Source organism: Haliotis rufescens, unplaced genomic scaffold (assembly GCF_023055435.1).
Source record: "Haliotis rufescens isolate VD_foot unplaced genomic scaffold, xgHalRufe1.0.p SCAF_7, whole genome shotgun sequence".
Lineage (NCBI taxonomy): Eukaryota > Metazoa > Mollusca > Gastropoda > Lepetellida > Haliotidae > Haliotis > Haliotis rufescens.
Window position 1 is genome coordinate 18488299 of NW_025964361.1, and position 22352 is coordinate 18510650.

Genomic DNA, 22352 nt, shown 5'->3' on the forward strand with positions numbered 1-22352 from the left:
TTGCATTGAAGCAAATAAGAATTCGTTTTAAGAATATTCCTATCTCAGCCTTATTTAAGATTTTTGATATGCAAATAAAGCCGATATTGTTGTACTCGTCAGAAGTGTGGGGCTTTAACAAAATGCCAGCAGTTGAAAAATTTCATGTGAAATTTTGTAAGTTTGTTTTGGGTGTTGGAAATCATGTAACAATTGCAGCAGTATTAGGAGATTGTGGAAGATATGGATTGTATGTTGATTACCATAAAAGGTGTATTAAATATTGGTTACATTTATTATATCTACCTAATACTAGATACCCAAAGCAAAGTTATATACTATTGAAGTCTCTAGATGATGCTGTCGCATTACATGGGTCACATATGTTAAAAAAATGTTATTTGATTATGGATTGGGATTTGTTTGGATTTTGCAAGAAGTTGGTGATTGTAAAATATTTATTGATACTTTTGTATAAATACTGAAGATTGTTGTCAACAAGAATGGTATAGTAAAGTTTGTGAATCTCGTAAATTAATATTCTATAAAGAATTTAAGTTACTTTTGAACGATACGATCGTTTCTGTTACGATCTGGTGAGCTACCCTTGATGAAAAATGTTGGTAGACGCTGTGGTGTGGAATATTCTCAAAGATGAGTTCCATTTCATGTTAGTATGTCCATATCATAAGCATTTAAGAAACAGATAATTCCCAAAATACTACTGTCATAACCCATGTTTAAGAAAATTGTACTCTATAGTGTCATGCAATAAGCAATTGATGTTGATTAATTGTGCAAAGTTTATATAAACTCTCTATTTGTTAGACAAAACGCACATCTGTCTCAAAATTGATTTTTGTAATTTATTGTTTGGGGCCAATGGCCTTTCTTCTGAAATAAACTTTGAATTGAATTAAATTGAAAAATTGAGTTGAAAGAGAATGAGTAAAATGTTTATTTTCCTTTGTAAGAAATATTCCAGCAATATCACAGCAAGAATTCAACCCGGGTATGAGCGAAAGTTTTAACCACTAGACTACCACACTGTCTCTCATATGCTTAAAAGCCATAATTCATTTGTTTTCTATTGCTGAGTATCTTCCTTATTGTAGATGAAAATAATTTTATACACTTGGAGAAAAAAGAAAGAGGAGTAGAAACTTCAACTGAATGCAATATGTTATATTAGAAAGGCAGTTTTGCACTCTTTACTTATGGAACTAACGGGCTGTAACCTACTCACCTCTGTAGTACCAACCCTCATCCGTCCATCTTGCTAGGACTTCTTCTCTGTCTTTGACAGGAGGCAAGGACTTCCTCATCTCCAGAAGAGCGAGAGATTTGTGTTTGGTGTCTGTGAAATATTGACAAATTCATCATTATCTTCTTCCAAAGACAAAAAGAGCAATTTATCAAACAGTATTACACAACCAATAAACAAAAATAGGCAGTTTTCCTTTATCTACCACCTGATGAAATATGTTGAAGTAAACTGAAAATAATGATCACGATTTGTTGTGAATATGAATTTTTCTGGATATATTAAGTCAATTTCCAAGCGAGACAAATTCATAATCTTTGTAGAAAGTATTTAAATGTCCAAGTGAAAGTGATGAAATCAGACACTCTGTGGTCGTCTTCCGAAACAAACTTATTTGGGGGTGTGGCCTACAGGTACCGGTGTAGAGGTGCAGCGATGTGTGACAAACGTTTCATTGACTGATATGTGATTTTGAGCCGCTCTACACATACCGGTACAGTCAAATCAAACACTATAGGGGACTACTACCTCTATTAAATCATTTCCATATTCTTGTATTTTCACAGCAATCACACTATAACTAATTCTTCAGATTTTCAACAGAAGTCCTCACTGTTAACTATACGTAACTATAGTTGTCAACACAGAAGTACGAAACAGCTTGTAGCCCTTCTGTGTGCTGGAAAACCTCACTTTTCTCAAAACATCTGCCAACTAGAGGCAGATAAAAGGGGATGTGGGAGGGAGTACTTCTCATGTGAAAGAGGTAGTTTTCTTAGAATTATTAACAATGATTACTATTGTTCATTTAATTCTTACGAATCCTCTACCTTTGTTACATCATTGCCAGAATGTACAGAATGATAGGCGGGCTCTGCCTCTAGTAGACTCCCAGTACAGTTGACAGTAGACCTACATAGCTTGTGATAGCATCCATTAGTAGTCCTTTCCAAGTCCTAAGAGGAAAAACTAACTATTGAATCATCTCAAGAGGACTTAAAAGCTCAGTAGATATCATGTGGTACCTTCACTGGAATTACTGTTGTATTTGCTGTTAATGATGTCATTATATGTTCAAAACCCATCTCTCAGACCATCATTTGAAGTTTCTGGCGTAACTTCCAGTCTTATTGTACTTATATCATTATATAACATCATTCTATGATATCACTTGTGGTTTTGACGTCATTTCTGGTCTCATCATCACTTGTGACTTAAGGCTTTATTCAGCTATTTCCCTTTATGTAGCATACACTCAGAAGCTAAGATGTGCAAAAGGTCAGAGGAAGCGATCTGGGTGATCAGTTGTTGGAACCACTGCAGGAATCGTGTATCTGTGTCTCATTGATCTGAGAGTAGTTGACTGATTTTTGGCAACAAACTCTGGGAGATGTCTTAAGGTGATTGTTCTCCAGTCTGTTAGAAGGTAAACTTGAGTCGGTTTCAATTATCATAATTGTCCGAGAGAGGAGACCCGTGAAGATCCGGGGTATAATACCCATGCTTGCCATAAAGGCGACTTTGCTTGTGGTAAGAGGCGACTAACGGGATTGGGTGGTCAGACTCGCTGACTTGGTTGATGCATGTCATCGATCCCATATTGCATGGATCGATGCTCATGATATTAAACACTGGATTGTCTGGTCCAGACTGGATTATTTACATATAGCTGAAATATTGCTAAGTGCAGCGTTAAACAACAAACCAAACAAGAGGAAGTATTTTACATACACTTTAGTTGAATCATCTTACTTTGTTACATAAAGCCGAGCATGCACTGTTACTCCTCCCCTTAAACCATGCTTTCCGGTAAGACAGGTTTCTGTTACCGATGTTGTACCAGAAGAAATGCAGCCATGTTTTATTTCTGGAATAATATTCTACCATGAATTTGGAAATTACTCGATTCTGATTGGTCAATCAGAGGCTATTAAATCACAATAAACCCTCTCTGATTGCAATTGAAACAGCTGGTTTGACGGCTGCATCACCATGGAAGCTAATATTCATAGAATAGTGCTTCTTTCAGTCATTGTCAGTAGGCATATTTAAATAACTACATCTACAATTACAGGTTACAAAATGCACAGATGCAGTTTCTACAATATTCAAAGGATGTGTGGCAATACATTTCGTGCAGAAAACACAATATAAATGTACAGAGAGAATGTATTTACGTTTTGGAGACAACAGAGAGCTTGGAATTTGGTGCTTTTCTATATACGACTGTGACGTCTTATATTTTGCGTCACAATGAGCAATATGACGTCATAATGGTGACTTGCGGTGTAGAACGAAATCTTTGCAAAGCTTGCCTAGTTTTCTTTAGGGATGCCTTCTTAATGTTAGCTTAACAAGTTGACGTGCTTATATGCTTTGAGTCATTCAGATTGACAACCTACTCAAAACACTGGACTCAACACACCGCTTCACACAATACATTTGCTAACACCAAAGAGTTCGTGTTTTATTTATTCATGGAAGAATGAAGATAAACATACTGTGTTTTCAATGTAGAGCTAGGTCACCTGTAGATTTAACCACGCTAAATTTAACATCTACAGGTAACCTAGCCCTACATTGAAAACACAGTATGTGTATCTCCTAATTCTAACAAATATTAAGAATATTACCTCTATTATATCATTGCCATAAATCCTGTATTTAGGTTGCAATCACACTAAAAGTAAACTTTCAGATTTTCAACAGAAATCCTCTTCACTCTCAACTACCAGTATACAAAACTAGTTGTACCTGCAATAGCACTATCATACTACAGCAAACTAGTTGTACCTGCAGTAGCAATATCATACTACAGCACTTCCATGCACCAAGGTGGGAAAATCCTCACTTCTTTCCAAACTTCACACAACTAGATATATATATGATTGGGGAGTTGGGAGAGAGTACTTCTTATGTGATAGAGGTGGTATTCTTAGAATGATTAACAATGAGAACTATTGTTTTGATAATCCTTACGAATCCTCTACCTCTATTACATCATTGCAAGACTATACCAGAGGGTAGCCAGGTTTTGCCTCTAGTACACTCCCTATATAGTTGACAGTACATCAAGTAGACTCATATTACATTATCTTTGAGACTGGTTCAGATCCTGAGGAGATGACTTCCAACTCTTCACCTCAAAAATACTTGAAAATTGTGCAGTAGAATCCTTGTTTTGACTTACTGTTATATTGCTGATATTCTTATTAATTGTCTTTTAATCCTTCAAAGACATCATAACTTAGTAAATATTGGTTCTGATGTCTCTTCTGGTAGTATTCCTTCCGAAAAAGTTCTTTTGTATACAAATTGTAGTCCGGGACAGTCACAATGCAACTATTGCACAACCAAACATGAGCTTCTGGCAGTAGTAACATTCCTTAAGCACTTTAGACACTTTTTATATGGCAGAAAGTTTGTTTTTTGCGCAATGATCATGCCTCTTTGATTTGGCTGCAAAACTTCAAGGATCCAGGAGAGTGTCTTCTTACCCGGAGAGGCCCTGTTCCAGGTCCTTGAAGACAGGTCCGGAACCAAGCAGCCCAAGCTCCATGAGGCTCAGGAGGAGGACCAACAAGTATTGGTGAACTTTTCCAGTAATTTAAGTATCGTGTCATGCATATCCGTTCACATTTTTTCAGATTTAATGTTTGTGTATAGGCCTGAATCCTTTTATTTTGTTGTTGTTTATTTTGCTATTTATTTTTTATTTTGATTTTTTGATATCCCCTGCAGGTTTTTCTATATATTTACACTTGTTGATTTATCTACATTTGTTTTGCTTTTGTATCTTTGAGTGGGCAAAAAGGGTAACTTTTTTACTTTAACGGGGGGGGGGGACAAAGTGGTTGACTGTGGATTATTGTGGGTAAATTGTTATATTAGGTTGGTTGGTTGGTTGGTTTGTTGTTTTACGCCGCACTCGACAATATTCAAGCTATATGACGGCGGTCATAATGAGCATCGATCTGTGCAATTGGGATCGATGACATGCATCAACCAAGTCAGCGAGCCTGAACACCTGATCCCGTTGGTCGCCTTTTACGACAAGCATGGGTTGCTGAAGACCTATTCTATCCCGGGATCTTCACAGGTTTGATATATTTAGGAACGTAGTGGGTGGGTTAGTTTAAGGGGAGTTGAACGGCTGACGTTGTACCTATCTTTGTAGTCCTTATTGTAGTAGCTTATGCCCACACTGGCGTAGTGGGTGGGAAGACATGACGATGTCTCCTTGCATGCTCGGCTAGGCCGAAGCCATGATTGGGAGAGCCGAGATGTAAGGAGCGTGTTCATTGGCTGTGTCTGTTTTCCTGGTCACATGGTAAGTGTGTTGGCTTTGTAAGCCTACCCTGGGTAGGGAACCATCAGTTGTCACTCACCAGTATCTGGTAAGGAAGAGTCAACTCACGCGCCCTGAAGCAGGACCATATATTATTTCTTATACTGCTTTCGTTGGGATAAATGGGATGTTAGATTAGGAGATATGGGTTGGGGGAAAATAGAGTAGGGATTAAATAGGTTTGTCAGGAGCCTCCTAGAACATAGAAACAAAAGAATACTGCACAGGGAGAAGAGAACACAACGCAAAGCACCCTGTAAATCATCAGACCTTTAGTCATCCATTTTTATAGTTCTCCTGTCACTAGGCGCCTTTTACAGGCTTTAGAGGGCGCCCATTACATATGTGTCAGTTGGTTCATGAACCTACCTCATTTCTTAATATATGTGTCAGTTGGTGCAAGGACATACCTCATTTCTTAATATATGTGTCAGTTGGTGCAAGGACATACCTCATTTCTTAATATATGTGTCAGTTGGTGCAAGGACATACCTCATTTCTTAATACATGTGTCAGTTGGTGCAAGGACATACCTCATTTCTTAATATGTGTCAGTTGGTGCAAGGACATACCTCATTTCTTAATATATGGGTCAGTTGGTGCACGGATATACCTCATTTCTTAAAATATGTGTCAGTTGGTGCACGGATATACCTTATTTCTTAATATATGTGTCAGTTGGTGCATGAACAAACCTCATTTCTTAACATGTGTCAGTTGGTGCAATGACATACCTCATTTCTTAATATATGTGTCAGTTGGTGCAAGGACATACCTCATTTCTTAATATATGTGTCAGTTGGTGCATGAACAAACCTCATTTCTTAACATGTGTCAGTTGGTGCAAGGACATACCTCATTTCTTAATATATGTGTCAGTTGGTGCAAGGACATACCTCATTTCTTAATATATGTGTCAGTTGGTGCAAGGACATACCTCATTTCTTAATATATGTGTCAGTTGGTGCACGGATATAACATTTCTTAATATGTGTCAGTTGGTGCACGGACATACCTCATTTCTTAATATATGTGTCAGTTGGTGCACGGATATAACTTATTTCTTAATATGTGTCAGTTGGTGCACGGATATAACTTATTTCTTAATATGTGTCAGTTGGTGCACGGACATACCTCATTTCTTAATATATGTGTCAGTTGGTGCAAGGACATACCTCATTTCTTAATATATGTGTCAGTTGGTGCACGGATATAACTTATTTCTTAATATGTGTCAGTTGGTGCACGGACATACCTCATTTCTTAATATATGTGTCAGTTTGTGCAAGGACATACCTCATTTCTTAAAATATGTGTCAGTTGGTGCAAGGATATACCATTTATTTTATTATTTGTGTCAGGTCTTACCTTTGTTCTGTGTCTTTACCGGCATCAAACTGGAATGCTGGTCTTCATCAGAGGGAGATGTAAGAGCAACAGCACCTGTCAAGTCCTTGGCTTCAGTAGCATTTGACATCTCTCCCAAATCAGAGACAGACTCTTCATTATGATGGTGATGTGCATTCAGCAATCTTTGTGCCTATAATTCATTCATAGATGAAACAAACTGCTTGCAACAAACTGTTCTCCTAAAGATTAAACAATATTAAACATATGTCTGACTCAAGTTTTATGATCTTGTTCAACCAAATGCATATATAACTATTTTGTTTCCAATTTCAAAGATGTCTGCAGTAGAAAGGGAAAACATTCAAGTTTCAATGTATCTGTTCAATGGAGATATTTTTAAGTAATACTACTGCCAAGGTACTTTAGTTTACCTTGGACAATGAATCATTGAATCATTAAGAGTTAACAGAACTGCACTGTGACTTGAACTTGTATGCAGTGATATTTTCAATGACAAGGAAAGAGTTGTACTGTGAATAAAATCAATTGAGACAGAATGTTATAGATGTCTATATATAGACTATGTCGATATAGAACTATCGAGCAACGAAAACATCAAATGGTTTAGGATCCATGAACCAGAGCTTTTAAGACAGAACATATGTGCAAGGTGTTGTGAATTCAGTCTCTCTTGACACAAGTTTAATGCACAATTAACTACAATACTCAGGAAGGTTTACTTTATAAGATAGCTATCTGATGAAATGGAAAAAGTAACCAACTGTTTGAGTGGCATTCTAAAAGTTGATGATTTTACAAGAAAACATACACATTTATGAATAGCAACTTCTAGTTTATTGCATTTAGGGACTTTTCCATGTAAATTCTGATCATGCTGGATAATGGTGTAACAATCTTCATTAAAACGTCACTAAAGACCGAGCCTGGAAATTCCAACCTTGACATTTATAGTCAGTTAATGCCCTTGTGTCAGGAAGATGAACTAAAACTGACAATTGATGTAAGTGGTGTCTCTAGGTCTTGAAAACCTTCATCTCAAGACAATTGATGTGGAGTGTCTTGTCCCTACTCTGACCATATTCCCTGGGCAGTGGCTTCATCCATGTGTGCACCCCAACCTGTGGCTGATGCATCTGGGTAAAGATGATGGACTGGAGCAGGGTTCACAAGGTGGGAATACCTGTCATAACATTAGAGTTTAGCCAAGTCTGCATAGGACATAATTGCAGTCTTTCCCTGTAGGTAAGATCATATGGAGGGATAAGAAGCCCTTGGCATGACAACCACCATCGTTAAGATTGCGGTTGGCCAATTTAAATGCTTGCGCAATCACGTTCATGGCCCTGACATATCTGTCCTTTGGTGGTCCTAGAATGCCTCAGTGAAGTTGGAATCTGGCTCCCATGTCCTGGATTTGGTTGGATGTACCAGGTAAGTTAAAAACTGAATCAGGAGGATGGAGTTTCGTTGAAGTTGGACTGGTCTGCTGAGAGATATTCGCCTATGTATCCCTGAAGTCTCACATGACATAGATGAGAAAACCCGATTGTAGGGATGATGATAAATAGGTAAAACGCTATGGAGATTCCAAATGGCAGGACTAGAAACTCATATCTGTGATTGTTGGCCGTGAAACGCAGATAACGATGGCAACTTGGATGGATGGGAATATGTTTTTAGATTGATAGCCCAGTCTCATAACCTCAGAGATGTTCTGAATTTCTTGACCAATTCCATCTGAAATCAGAGGGGACACGCTACATAATACCTGTTGAGCACTTTGAAGTCTATGGTCATGCGCATGTCCCCTTGTTTTTTTTCACAATGAGCGAACTGATCTTTTGACAAGTAATATAAACTAGCAGGCAAAAGAAAGTTTTCACTGACTTCACTTGACCAAACACCAAAAACAAAGGCATATGTGAGATTTATGATGATTAATTTATAAACAGAAATCATTTTCCATGAATTAGAATGAAGATGCATTGTAATGCCGTTAATGCATTCTCCGCAAAACAAAAAGAAAGAGTGAAGGGGTCCAAATTAAAAATTACACATATCAGAGTCCATTGAAAAAGTGCATGAAGAGTCCATTAATGACACAGTAGTCGGGTAACACGTAATCAATAGCGAGTGTGACCACCCTGGGCATTCATGCACGCCAACACACGCCTCCTCATTGACGTCACAGAGATGTTCAATGGGGTTCATGTCTGGAGAACAAGGTGGCCAGGGCAATACGTTGACGTTAACGTTGTTCAGGTAGTCTTGAACAATTCGGGCGGTGTGAGGCCTTGCGTTGTCTTGTTGCAAAATTAATCCTCTTGGCTGATGTTGAATAAAGGGCACCACAACAGGTCTCAACACTTCATCCCTGTATCGCTGAGCATTCAGGTTTCCTTGGATGATAACCAGCCGTGTTGTAATCTGGCCACAAATGCCACCCCATACCATGACGCCTCCACCTCCAAACAGGTGAACTTCTCTAATGCAGTTTGGCTCCAGTCGCTCTCCCCTTTGTCGAAAAACTTGAACTCTGCCATCGTTCCTGAACAGACAGAACCGATTTTCATCTGTAAAGAGCACTCTCGCCCAGTCACGTCGCTGCCAACGATGTACAGTTCGTGCCCATTGCAGTCTGCGTTGACGGTGTAGACGGGTCAAGGCCATTCCAAGGAAGGGTCGTTAGACCTGTATACCAGCCGTACGAAGTCTTCTGATGGCATGCCCTAGTGCTGTTGCCGCCGTTGCCGTTGCCATCACACATCTGTTTCGGAGGTGAATCTGCCGGATGTAGCGGTCTTCGGCCGGTGTTGTCACTCTCGGTCTTCCCGATCACTAGTGTGCAGTGGGTAGAGCCCGCTCGATGCACTCCCCATGCTTAATGATCTTCTTGCCCAGGTGGGAAATGGTTGTGGACTCTTCTGCAGTCCCCTCAACAAGTGTCACCTTTTCTTTTGATGATTTACTCTTCTACGAGCTAACCATGGTCCAAATCATGATTGAGCCCTGGCTTCGTTGGAATCCTGAAATCTTTCGCCCTGTCTATGACAGTCTGAGAAGTCACTCTGCCAACTGTGAAGACAGTATCTCAATTCATCAGTGAAAAGTACTGGAGACCAATCCACGTCTGTCCAATAGATGTGATACTCAGCGTATCATTGCTCATTATTGCATTATTTCAATGTTTTTATGTTGGATGTTTTGTTGATATCATCAAAATTTGATCCTTTGCATTGAAAACTTTGAGTTGTATACTTTCGTAAAAAGAATTGAATAATATTTTTGATAAGCAGATAATTGAGGTAATACATCTGTACTTACCTATGACAAATCTATGAATTTAACACTGAGAAACAACCTAAACAATTACGTGCTAATATTAGACGAAAAACTGTCCTTGTTTATGTTAGTACACAATAGTGCATTTGGTCCTGGCTGATTGATCAGATTGGCGTTTGGACTTGTCAGTGATCACTGACCTACTTATTTACCAATTTGGCTTGTACTGGGTAACATCAAGTTTCCTAAACATTAATAAATCTCAATGTTCATGTCAATATACCAAAATGTGATGCTACATTATTGCTTTAGCTCTGAGACCAGACTGACGATCATGTCATTATTTTGAATGAAAAGAATATTATAAATCCCCGTAGATGCAGTGTAGACACCCTACAGACTTCCTTTGTATCACACATATTGTCAAAAATAATACACACCTGCCATCTCCTCTCCGTCTGCTCCTTAATCAGGTCTTCAATTGTTCTCTTTACTTCCTGGAATGACATTTCATGAATATTTACATAATAGTGCTGAATGTCTACAACAATTATTTCACTGCTAGAAAAGAATCTCATTTTCAATTGTAACAAGGTTCTAGACATTTTGGGTGGGGAAAGGGGTGCTGAATCATTTCCCTTTCGACATGGCTGCTCAACACCATGGTTCAAAACAAAGATATATAGAATTCAACAATTCACCTGATGAAAATACCCCCAACCGATCTGACTATTTGGCACTTTTTTTGGTTATTGAAGCTTACGAGAAAGAACCCATCAAACTGAATCCGTTTGCAATCTCTAAAGGTATCGCTGGTATCTGCAGAGAGGTTACAAATGTCACCAAACTTCAATCTGGTTTTCTCCTTGTGGAATGTGCAAAGAGACAGCAATCCGTCAATCTGCTCAAATTGAAAGAGTTTGTAAATATCAAGGTTGCTGTCTCTGAGCACAAGACACTTAACTCATGCAAGAGAATTGTCCGCAACAGAGCTTGCTGCCTGTCCGGCATGACCGAGGTGAAATAGTCAAAGAATTTCTCCAACAGTCTATCACAGCTGTCAAACAATTCACTGTCAAAAAAATTGGTGTGGTTGAACAGTCCAGCTTCACTTTCGCCTGTTCAAAGATTCAAAGCTGGTTATTGTTGCATTGGAGTGGAGGTGTATATCCCCAATCAACTGCGGTGCTACACCTGCCAAGCCTTTGGACATGGATCCAAGTCCTGCCATGCCTCTGCTGCTTGTTACCGCTGTCGTGACAAGCACGAGAGCACTGACTGCAGGAAGGATGTGAAGTGTTCAAACTGCGATGGGAACCATATGGCCTCATCTAAATCCTGCCCTGTGTGGAAACTCGAATCACAAATCATGGAAGTCTAAATTAAACAAAATCTCTCCTACCATGAACTCCTACTTTGAACATAGTGTTTACAATATGTTCAAGTCCCCATGATCCCCAGCTAGGTGGCCTTACTGGGGTTATTGGTGGCTTATAGCCCATGTTTTAAACTGTATTAATGATGTTGTTATGCCCAAATGTGTTTGATGAAATTTGTTTTAAATATAACTTTTCATAAATGACTCACTTGTGAATATATCGACTTAGTCTCATCGCTATATGGCTGAAATAATGCTGATGCGACATTAAATTCTAACTCACTCACTCATCAGCTTAATATTACATATCCTCTGGTAGATAATCCCGAACTCAGTTCATAAGGTAGTATCAGTCCCCTCCGATAGAACTTCAAAGCCCGCAGTCACTGTCCAAGTATGTATGTATACAAAAGCTGGTTACGTAACATGTGGTTTGATCCAATGTCTGTTTATCTGTTTAGACTGGCGTCTTGACAACTTATACCGGTGTAGATGAGTAATACTCTGGTCAGCTGCTAACTTTGTCTCCTTAAACTATCAGTTGGTTTATCTTTGCTTTTATTTCTTTTTCCAATTCATGTGTGTGTTTTCGTGTCCTCTGTGGGTGAGGCATTACTCTAATGTAGGCAGCATCACTAGTTAAGCACCATGACATCAATCATTATTATTGTTGTCTTATCTAATTCAAATCATCACAGATATTTCTGATATTTCTGGATATCTTCAGTCATAATGAGGACATAAGTTTGATAAAGCCCTAAATGTTGTGTTACAGTATTTCCCTAACTATAATTTTGTTGAAGCTTTCATTCAATGACGCTGCAGAAAATCACATAAAATTGCAATGATCATGCATGATAATCAAATGTACAAACACTTCGTTTGGATTATCAAAGTGGCGATTCCATCCGGCTTAGCTGTTTTGCAAATGAGCATGACAAGAGGCCGTCTGTAGAGACAGTCGAATTAAATTTTGAGGCAATATCTATACACATTTCTGAACACAGGTTGGTTATCCATAATCTATGAAAATTTTGATTTTACAAAGGACATATGTTAGTAAATTTCTTTGACCTAAACAAACAGGCAAATAGAAAGGTGGAAGATGGCGTTATTAGGAAATTTCCCTGATGGTTATAGTTTCATAAAAAAAAGTATCCCCGCAGTGCAAGCATTTTGGGAATTCGGATTGAGTGGCTGATAAGAAGACTGAGATTGACTTGGATCAGCTTTCTGTGTTTCATAGTTTGATATTTAATCCTGTCATGTAATGTCATGTCATGTCAATAGACATATAAAATTTGGAAAAAAGTTGATTTATTTGAGGCTGAAAATGAAGCCCAATTTTGCCCTTGCATATGGTTATTGTATACTATCGACTATCAGATGTAAACTGAACAAGAAGCTAAAGTCATCAATATCCCCCACCCTTTTAAATATGTGCATAAATCAAACTATGTATATGTCATATTCTTCATTACACCAAAAAGGTTTTGTGATTGCAAGTGACATTATGACAGATGACTAAACCGGAAAATGAAATCCTCATTTGAACCTTAGTTCAACTTGCAAAATCTGAAACAACACCTCAGTAGCAAAACCCACCAGTTCAGCATTGCCCGATACAAAGAAATGAGAAACATTCTATGCTACTACTGCTAATTTTTTATGCAAAAATGATGATGCGATTCAACGATCGTCATGATTCGTATTAGTGAGTGAGTGAGTGAGATTGATTTTACGCCGCATTTAGAAATATTCCAGCAATATCACGGCAAGGTATACCAGAAATGGGCTTCACACATTGTACCCATGTCGGGAATCGAACCCGGGTCTTCGACGTGACGTGCAAATGCTTTAACCACTAGGCTACCCGACCACCCCGATTCGTATTAAATGAAACATCAATATTAATTAATAATGGATAAAATTTACTATAGCCCACGAGGATATTGGAAAGGTATAGGAGCAATACAAAAATTTTCCACTGCGGCTAAGGTATCTAAAGATGTGGCCAAGGATTGGCTAAAGGAACAAGCGATTTGGCAAATATACTTAACAGCACCGCGTTATATCCTGAGGAAGAAGTTTGATGATATTTTTACAATAAATGAAGTTCATCAAGCTGACCGCTTGTTTCTTCCCCATGATAAGGTAAGACGCAAAATAGATAAATACGCTTTAACCGTAGTGGATGTGGCTAGTCGATACAAAGAGCCTGAACCATTAATCTCGAAAGATTCAACAGAAGTAGCTAATGCACTGAGTCGCATATATAAATACGGACCACTAAAATGGCCCAAGTTATACTGAACCAAATTAAAAACTTCACAATCCTAAAATTTTAACATTTTGACCAGTTATCATTGTGGGCCCTTTTTTGTGTATTTAAACAGTAATGGCCACGTATTGTCTTCAGATAACACCCGTTTTTGTGCAGGTGAATCGATGAAAATCATGTGCACAGCACTATAGTGGCAAAAGTGGTTTTTCATGTGCAACTGGTCATGTGGCCATAATACCGCACGTGTTTTCAGCCATACTTGTTAGCAGTCATTACCAAAAAAGAAAAACACAAGAAAACAAAAGTCTTTACGGCTATTTGTCATGCCACGCCTTTCAAATGTGCAACGTGAACGTGCCATCGGCAAGTTGCAGACGGGAACGTCTGTAGCTGAAGTCGCAAGGACGATGGGTTGTAGTCGACGGACTGTATATGATTTACAGACGCGTCTACAGCAAACGGGTACCACCGCTGATCGCCCTCGGCCAGTTCAACCACATGTGACGTCTGCGCAAACTGTTCGAAACCATCTGACAACTGCTCACCTTCAAGCACGACGGCCATACCGCGGGCCGATTCTGACTCAATTTCACAGACGTCAACAGCAATTGTGGGCACAGCGACACTTACGATGGACTCAGAGGAATTGGAATCAAGTCATCTTCAGTGATGAATCCTGATTTTATCTTCGATTTGCTGATGGTAGGGCGAGGGTGTGGAGGCGCTGTCATGAACGTTACGCCCAGTGTTGTGTACAGGAAGTTGACAGATTTCGAGGCGGAAGTGTCATGGTGTGGGGTGCTTTCTGTGGCAATGCACGTTCCAGGCTTCTTGTCATCCGTGGCGACCTCAACGCTGCTGCTTACCGCGACCAGGTACTGGCACCAGAACTTCTGCCTTTTATGGCAGCACATGGACCCGGTTTGATCTTCCAACACGACAAAGCCAGACCCCACACAGCAATTTTGACATGGAATTTCCTTCAGAATGCGGGAGTCAACGTCATGGACTGGCCGTCAAGGTCTCCTGACCTCAATCCTATCGGACACGTCTTGGATGCTCTTGGCAGAAGTCTGCGCACTCTCCAGAACCAACCACAGAATTTGCAAGATCTTGGCACCATTTTGCAGCAGCAATGGCGTCGTCTTCCCAATCATGTGTTCACAAGCATCACAAGGTCCATGCGGAGGCGTTGTGCGGCAGTTGTCAATGCACATGGTGGCCATACACGCTACTGAACTTGTGTGCCATCAGATTCTCGTGCTTGGGACTTATGATTTAAACTGTTGATGTTATCACCGAATACCGTAGGTGCTTGGAACAAATTATGGTTACCACCGTTAATTCAAATCCTTCTTTGGACATTAATTATTAAAAATTACCTTCTGATACATTTGTCCGTTGTATATCATATATGGGATTACTTTTCAAAATGTGAAGTTTTTAATTTGACTCAGTATATTTCAAGTAGATCCTGGTCGCGAGTTTATGGGATCAGTAACTAAACTATTGACAAAGCATGATGTTGAAATCAGGCTTGGTGAAAAAGAGGCCCACCGTAGTCAAGCTATCGTTGAAAGATTTAACCGGACATTAGCGAAACGTTTGTTTGGATATCAGTATGGGATTGAAATGAAATCAGATCGATTAAGATCAACCGAATGGGTGACACGATTATCAGCTGTTGTATCAGCACTAAATAATGAAGTAACAAGATTAATTGGGAAGAAACCATCCAATGTGATTCAAATGAAATCTGTTGAATTTTACATTACTTTTCTGCATATGTAGTGCAGCTAAGTCGTTATCAAATATCTTACTTCTGTTAAAAGCCGGACTGGCTATAAGTTTCGTGAGTCTTTCTTCCTCATTAGATCTGACTAATTTAACATCAACACGCTTCCTTAGATTCTCCATAGTTTTACTAAATACTGAGTTATTCATGAGCTTATGAAGGTTCTTTTCGAAATCCCCAAATCTTAAATCTGTGTTCAGTCTTATAGGGTTCCATCCAAGGTCTTTGATCAAACTTAAGAACTGAAGCTTTCTGTAGTGAACTATATATTTTGTCTTATTCATCAAATTTGGTACGAGTTTTTCTACGTAAGCTAACCTAGTATTGCCCATCAAGGAGTGTTGATATTCCAACATCCAATCTTTTTTAACCATTAATCTTTCGGGAGCTAGCGGATAACTGTTATGGTCTTTATGTAACTCTGTTGGATATTCCAAGTCAACTTCTAGTATGTACCCTTTATCGAAATCTGCGGGGATATCATTCATATCGACCCACTCAAAACCACCCGTGGGTAAAGGTTGACTCATAGCCCATCTGTACAAATTTTTGACATCGAGATATAATATGTGTGTATTGGGTTTACTCGGATCATATCCTTTCACTTATTTATTATTAGCCTTAGAATACCTTTTCGCCATCATCTATATACCACCTCTTAATCCTTTCTGAACAAACAAGTGCATATCGTAATCGGTGAGTAGTTTTAGTTCCACACCGGTCTTCTTCAACAATGCATCCCACGATAGTCCGGGACTGGAATAGTACCATGCCGAGTCCAAGCCGTATTGTTTTAAACATGTCTTTCTAAATATCTCAAATATATCGGCGAGTAACAGTACATCAGTTTTTAAGTACAGAACGTGATAATCACCTAAATTCACACAACCTAATTTATCCACACCGTCAGAGCGTGTTCATAATCGGTATCGATTATTTTAGATTCTGTTAAGTTACTATATAATGATTCAAGGGGTGGTAATTTAGTTTCTTCAAATCTAGACCAATCATCCATATATTCGTAAGGATACACACCTTTTCTTAGCAACAAATGCTGTGTTATCTGATCAGTATATTGATTTGTTATTGCAAAGTCATCGGGATTGTTCGCATTAGCTAAATTGTCCAGGGAAGATAACAGAAACTGTATGGAGTCTATGAATCTAAGCCCATTACTTTGCTTTATTCTAGCTTTCCCAGCCTTCTCCGTATAATGTATAGTTTTTAGTCAACGAGAATGATATATATTTTTCCATATTATTAGAAATGCATGTTAAGCCGCCGTCAGTCTTTGAGATAGCTTGCATGATGAGATGAGAATCATATCCTCTAAGGTTATGAAACACAACAGGGATGGGTATTGTTTGAGAATTCATTTTTAGTTTCAAGTTACACTCGTTATTCGCAGCTCCCCGATAATTACCCGTGACGTGGCAATGATCTCTTACGGAATCCCCATTCAGGGGCTTATTACAAACATGACAGCTCGTTGACTTCTTATAGGCCCTCCAATCACCCTTCGTCATACACATGGGTTTCTTACGCGATACATTTTCCCTGATTATTCTCTCTTCGTTTTGTTAATATTCTAGGAACTTTTCCGCTGCATCGGGACCTCTGTAAATCACGGGCGGGTTTGTTTTCCCATCATACCTTACAACTATATATCCAAACCCACAAGGAATATGTTCTTGAGTTTTGTATGTAAAACTACATTCAGTATTGTGTTCGGTATTTTCTATCGGTTTGATAAGTGTTTGAAGTCAGCGTAAATTATGTACGGTATTGGCATTTGATTACAATAATGTTCAAATTTTAATATAATTCTACCCTCTATAGGCATATCGATCCTGATAGCAGTCTGTCCAACACCTCAGCAGTCTTCTTTATGCGCTTCTAAAAGATCTAGTCTGTTGTACCCATGCAGGCATCTTTCACAGAAATATTTCTTTTCCTTATGTTTTTCACAAAATAGCCAGCTAAAACTCTTTATCCATGTATAATGATATTTACCATCTTTTTCGATCACAAATGAATTGATTCTGGCAATATGTTCTGGAGCGGAGCTTATCCTGTGTACAACAATTCCTTTAGGAGAATGTCCAAAACATTGATTGCTAAATTATTTTGCTTTTCCACCTTATCAATTTGTGAGATTGGTGTCGCTTTGTCTATACCATCAAGGTTGAGTCTGTCGTTTTGGGGATAGCTAGAAGGCCTATCCGGATGTTTGTCTGCGGGGAACATGGCAGATCTTATCATCATTCTGAAACAATTATATGCCATTCAAAGGTGGATCTTATAAACAATCGATTCTATCCACACCCCAACCCAAACCAGTGAGCTCTATTAGTCCAGCGTTCTAAAGTTTCTTGTATCCGCTGAATTGATGTATCTAATGATGCGCTTACAGAATCAGATTCAGTTATAACTTCTTGGTTTGCCTTGGAAATAAGGTTCGGTATATTCTGCATCATTTTTATTCTATGACATTTTAACCATTAGCTGGTATTTTATACTATTTAAATCATCTAACTCCTCGTTAATTTTGCTCGATACGATGGGCTTAACATCATTAACATCCATGTTGGAATTAATATCCATCTTCCAACCTCTTAGATATTTACCAACGCTGGCTGTGGGTACAAATCTTAATTCATTTTAATCAACATCAACTGATCGATTTGTATCAATATCAACTGATTGATTATTATCAACATTCAGTAAATCAATCAATTCAGCTTTTCTCATTCGAGAATAACCTCTCAGCCCACTTTCTGTAACTGGAGTAGTCTTTGCTTCATAACATTACATGAGGGCTTAACTCTAATTGACCTGCATCTAATTTTTTAACTTGTGGTGTTTTCTCTTCTCCGGTCTTAAAAAACAACCATACCAGTTTTAATCGTGCCAAGTTCAGTATTTGAATTGTGGGCCTTTGCCTTCCTCGCTAGCGCACCCTTCCTACCAGCTGCGACTTTTTCGCGGATTCTTCATCACTCTGACTTTTGGTGCAATCGCTTGTGTTTGTGGTGCAATTGGTGTTTCCTCGTTCACTTGCGGTATTTCCATCTCCATTATTAGTAAGTGGGCACGTATGTTAAAATTGACAATACCTAGCCATTATTAAAGTGGTGGTAAATGGCACTAAGAACATTCCATATCTATGATAAAACTCACAGCTTACTGCGCTTATAGCGTGTTCGATGGATGGGTCTTTCTTGAGAGATTCGCATAAATACATGCGATTTTCTGCCGGGATAGGAAGAAACGTACTAGCTACAACTGTGTATAGTTGTAACATAGCCGAACCTATTGTTTTAGTCATTGTAGCTCTCAGTCTAGACTCGTAAAGCGCGTATGTTTTTTTAATTTCTTCGTCGGTCATGTTATCAATTTTTTCAGTGGTATAATTTTCCTGCAAATATTGGGAACATTTACCACCAGCTACAAAAGCTGCGAGTCTTTCTCTATGTTTATCTAAAGATTTATCTACCATAGGTTCTGGCTCATCTTGGAGCAGTTGTTCGATAAGTTCATCGCATTCCATCATGTAATACATATTTAAGTCTCACATAATAAAATATAACATATCAAATACAGCCCGAAATAATAAACTGTTGCGAAAGGATGTGTATTTCAAACCACATTATTACATAATAAACGCTAATGTTTAAGTTATCATATTTTTGCTTTATTTTTGCTAAATTTTGCTATATTTGCTAAAATTTGCTATAATATAGCTATAATTTTGCTATATTTTTGCTAAATTTTGCTATATTTTGCTAAGCAGTTGCTATTAAGCTGTTGCTAAAATTTGCTAAACAGTTGCTTAAGTTTGCTAAACAGATGCTAAGCAGTTGCTAAAGTTTGCTAAGCAGCTGTTAAATTTGCTAAACAGTTGCGAAAATTTGCTAAGCAAATGCATAAGCAGCTGGTTGATTGGTTTTTAATACAAGTTTACAGTGCTTCATTTCCGCTAACAGTTTTCTGACTTAATTGAATTTGCTATAATATAGCTATAATTTTGCTATATTTTTTGCTATTTTTGCTATATTTTTGCTATATTTTGCTATATTTGCTAAAATTTGCCATAATTTTGCTATATTTTTGCTATATTTTGCTAAGCAGTTGCTAAGCTGTTGCTAAAATTTGCTAAACGGTTGCTAAAGTTTGCTAGACAGATGCTAAAGTTTGCTAAGCAGTTGCTAAAGTTTGCTAAGCAGCTGCTAAAATTTGCTAAACAGTTGCTCAAACAGTTTCATAAGCAGCTGGTTGATTGGTTTTTAATACGAGTTTACAGTGCTTCATTTCTGCTAACAGTTTTCTGACTTTATCTCGTTCAAGCTTGGTAGACATAACATCATTTTCGCGTAGACATTCCTCAAATGAATCTCGGTCTTTGCAATGAAACAGTGCTACCCATTTGGTCTGCTCTCTGAGATCTTTCAGAACAGAGTTGTATTTTTGAGTAAGTACCCAAACGCTATGCTCCATATGTCGTCCGGAGAATGCTAAATATGAAAGCATATCTTTCTTTTTGGTAAGTTCTTTACTCGCACTGCGATCGTCTATTATAAAAAGGGTTGATTCTCCTTTGTATTTTTCGTGACATACTCATAAACAGTCTGGTAAACAATCGCTCGGATCAACTTTGCACACCCTGGGATCATCATTTTATTAACGTTTATAGTCGGGCACAGAATAATAATATGGGCGAAAACATCCCGACAATCACTTTGTAAAATATCTAGAATAAAAGCCTTTTTGCCCGCAGATGATAGCGCAATGCGGTTCTTTAGGTAAAAGATTATTAATAGATCGCTTGCACGAATCTTTCATTCTGAATATTAAGTTGCGCGTCCATAATCACGTACAAATGTTTAATTTACCAGCCGCTTCGAAGAGCTTCGTAATCTGTAAAATAACACCCTCACTGGCATTTTCTATTCTCCACCAACTGCCTTGTAGTTGATCATGATATGAGTTCGTATGTCGAGCCATTGTGCATACTTCGTGGTAAGGAATTCAGCCATCGATACATTGACGAGAGACAGATCTTTCACGACCGTGTTAACTTCTGGGCTTCATTTTATAGAAGGGGGTTTATAATCTCATCCCAGTGTTGATATGCTCGCATGCCTTGACTCTATAGTTGATTAGGCAGGCCCTCGATAGTCAATTCTACTTTTATAATCTTCGGGTTGTAGAACGCCTCGGTATCTCTTGCAAATGGTTCAGGGTCCGCGAACAACATTAAAATACCCTTCAACAATCTAGCGGGGACGTTTGGATTGATATTCCACGTCGTACCTCTTTTGCTCCTGGTGATCTTTCGGTGTCAAAGCACGCGATCGTACAAAATGGCTAAACTTCCGGTATACTGGTTACGAATTTGTCTGGCTAATTCAGGATCTGATATTTTCAATAGAATAGCTTGTAGCATCTTCAGTAGCTTTGATTACTCTGCTGTAGTCATTAAAAGTGATTACGTATTCTAACCTATCGCCTAGGGATGCTTAATAAAAGGACATGTGACTATCTAGTAATTGAAAGTCGAGCGGAATATAGAATCGGTTTCCTAATGCATCAGCAACAGCCTTATCTTCAACGATGGTATTATCACCACTATCAGCACCCACACGCTGTCCATTGTTCTGATTACAAATACCTGGGTACTGTAAGTTTTCCCGTTCTTTAGCCGTTCTCCAGAGATCCATGTAACAGAAATATACATCGCTGTCATCAATACTCAAAACCTCATTACCGCTAATTTTAATCGTGATTTTCTTAACAATCGCACAACCTATGTTCTGAACAAGCTCCCTGGCAGTGTCAGTAGAAGTCAAACTAATTGTACATGATAGTCGGGCAGTTCCTGGAACTAACACATCATGAGCGCCGAGATTAGGAAAGCGAACCAGAAGTGTTTGATTTCTGATCAATGGTACTCGGGTTATTAGTTATAGTGACAGACTGACGAATTGCTTTGACCCCTAATGGATCCCGAAGTCTACGATGTGGGTTTAACTTGTGCCCGTATTGCAAAGACATTGTTTATATTAACATTATGTAACCTTATGTTGAATATAAAAATGGATGATTTTAATCTAGATAACGTAACTGATACTAGTACAATCGAAGAGGGTACTGATGAAACCAGCTTTGGTGGCATGAATCTTAACGATGAACTTTTGAAATCAACCGTTAATGATTACTACGATGACTTAAAAGAAGACAAAAAATATATTACCCCAATTGGACGTGACTATTCAAAGTTTACAATAGATAGTACAGGAATATTGCGACTGCATGGATCTCCGGATATTGATCTTATGCATTCTTGTACTCGTAAGCCCCTAGCCTTGTCTACGATAGCCGGATGTCAACATTATTCGTAATGAATTAGGTCTTGTAGACTACTCACAAGCAAAACTTCCTCCGAAGACTACTAAGGTTCTTCAGACTGTGCGTACTGAACTGGGTGCCATAGATAAGGATAATTTGGAAGAATGCGCGAAGCGGGCCTCGAGTAATAGAAAGGCACTTCGTTCACAAATCCGAGAAACTATCGATCAAGTCCTAAACGATGATACTACACTGGCCAATAAAACTAAAACATTGTTCAGAGAACAGGGGATAACCATTGCC

The 22352-nt window shown here is 38.6% G+C and overlaps 1 protein-coding gene across 1 annotated transcript in view; it reads right to left on the reverse strand.

The window, feature by feature from the left end:
* LOC124113291 (von Willebrand factor A domain-containing protein 3B-like) overlaps positions 1-22352 on the reverse strand; it is a 464410-nt gene that overhangs the window by 31361 nt on the left and 410697 nt on the right. The window contains exons 28-30 of the mRNA XM_046473587.2: positions 10685-10741; positions 6960-7131; positions 1226-1336 (exon numbers count right to left, since the gene is read on the reverse strand). Coding sequence (XP_046329543.2) covers positions 1226-1336; positions 6960-7131; positions 10685-10741 — 340 coding nt within the window. The remainder of the gene's footprint in view (positions 1-1225; positions 1337-6959; positions 7132-10684; positions 10742-22352) is intronic.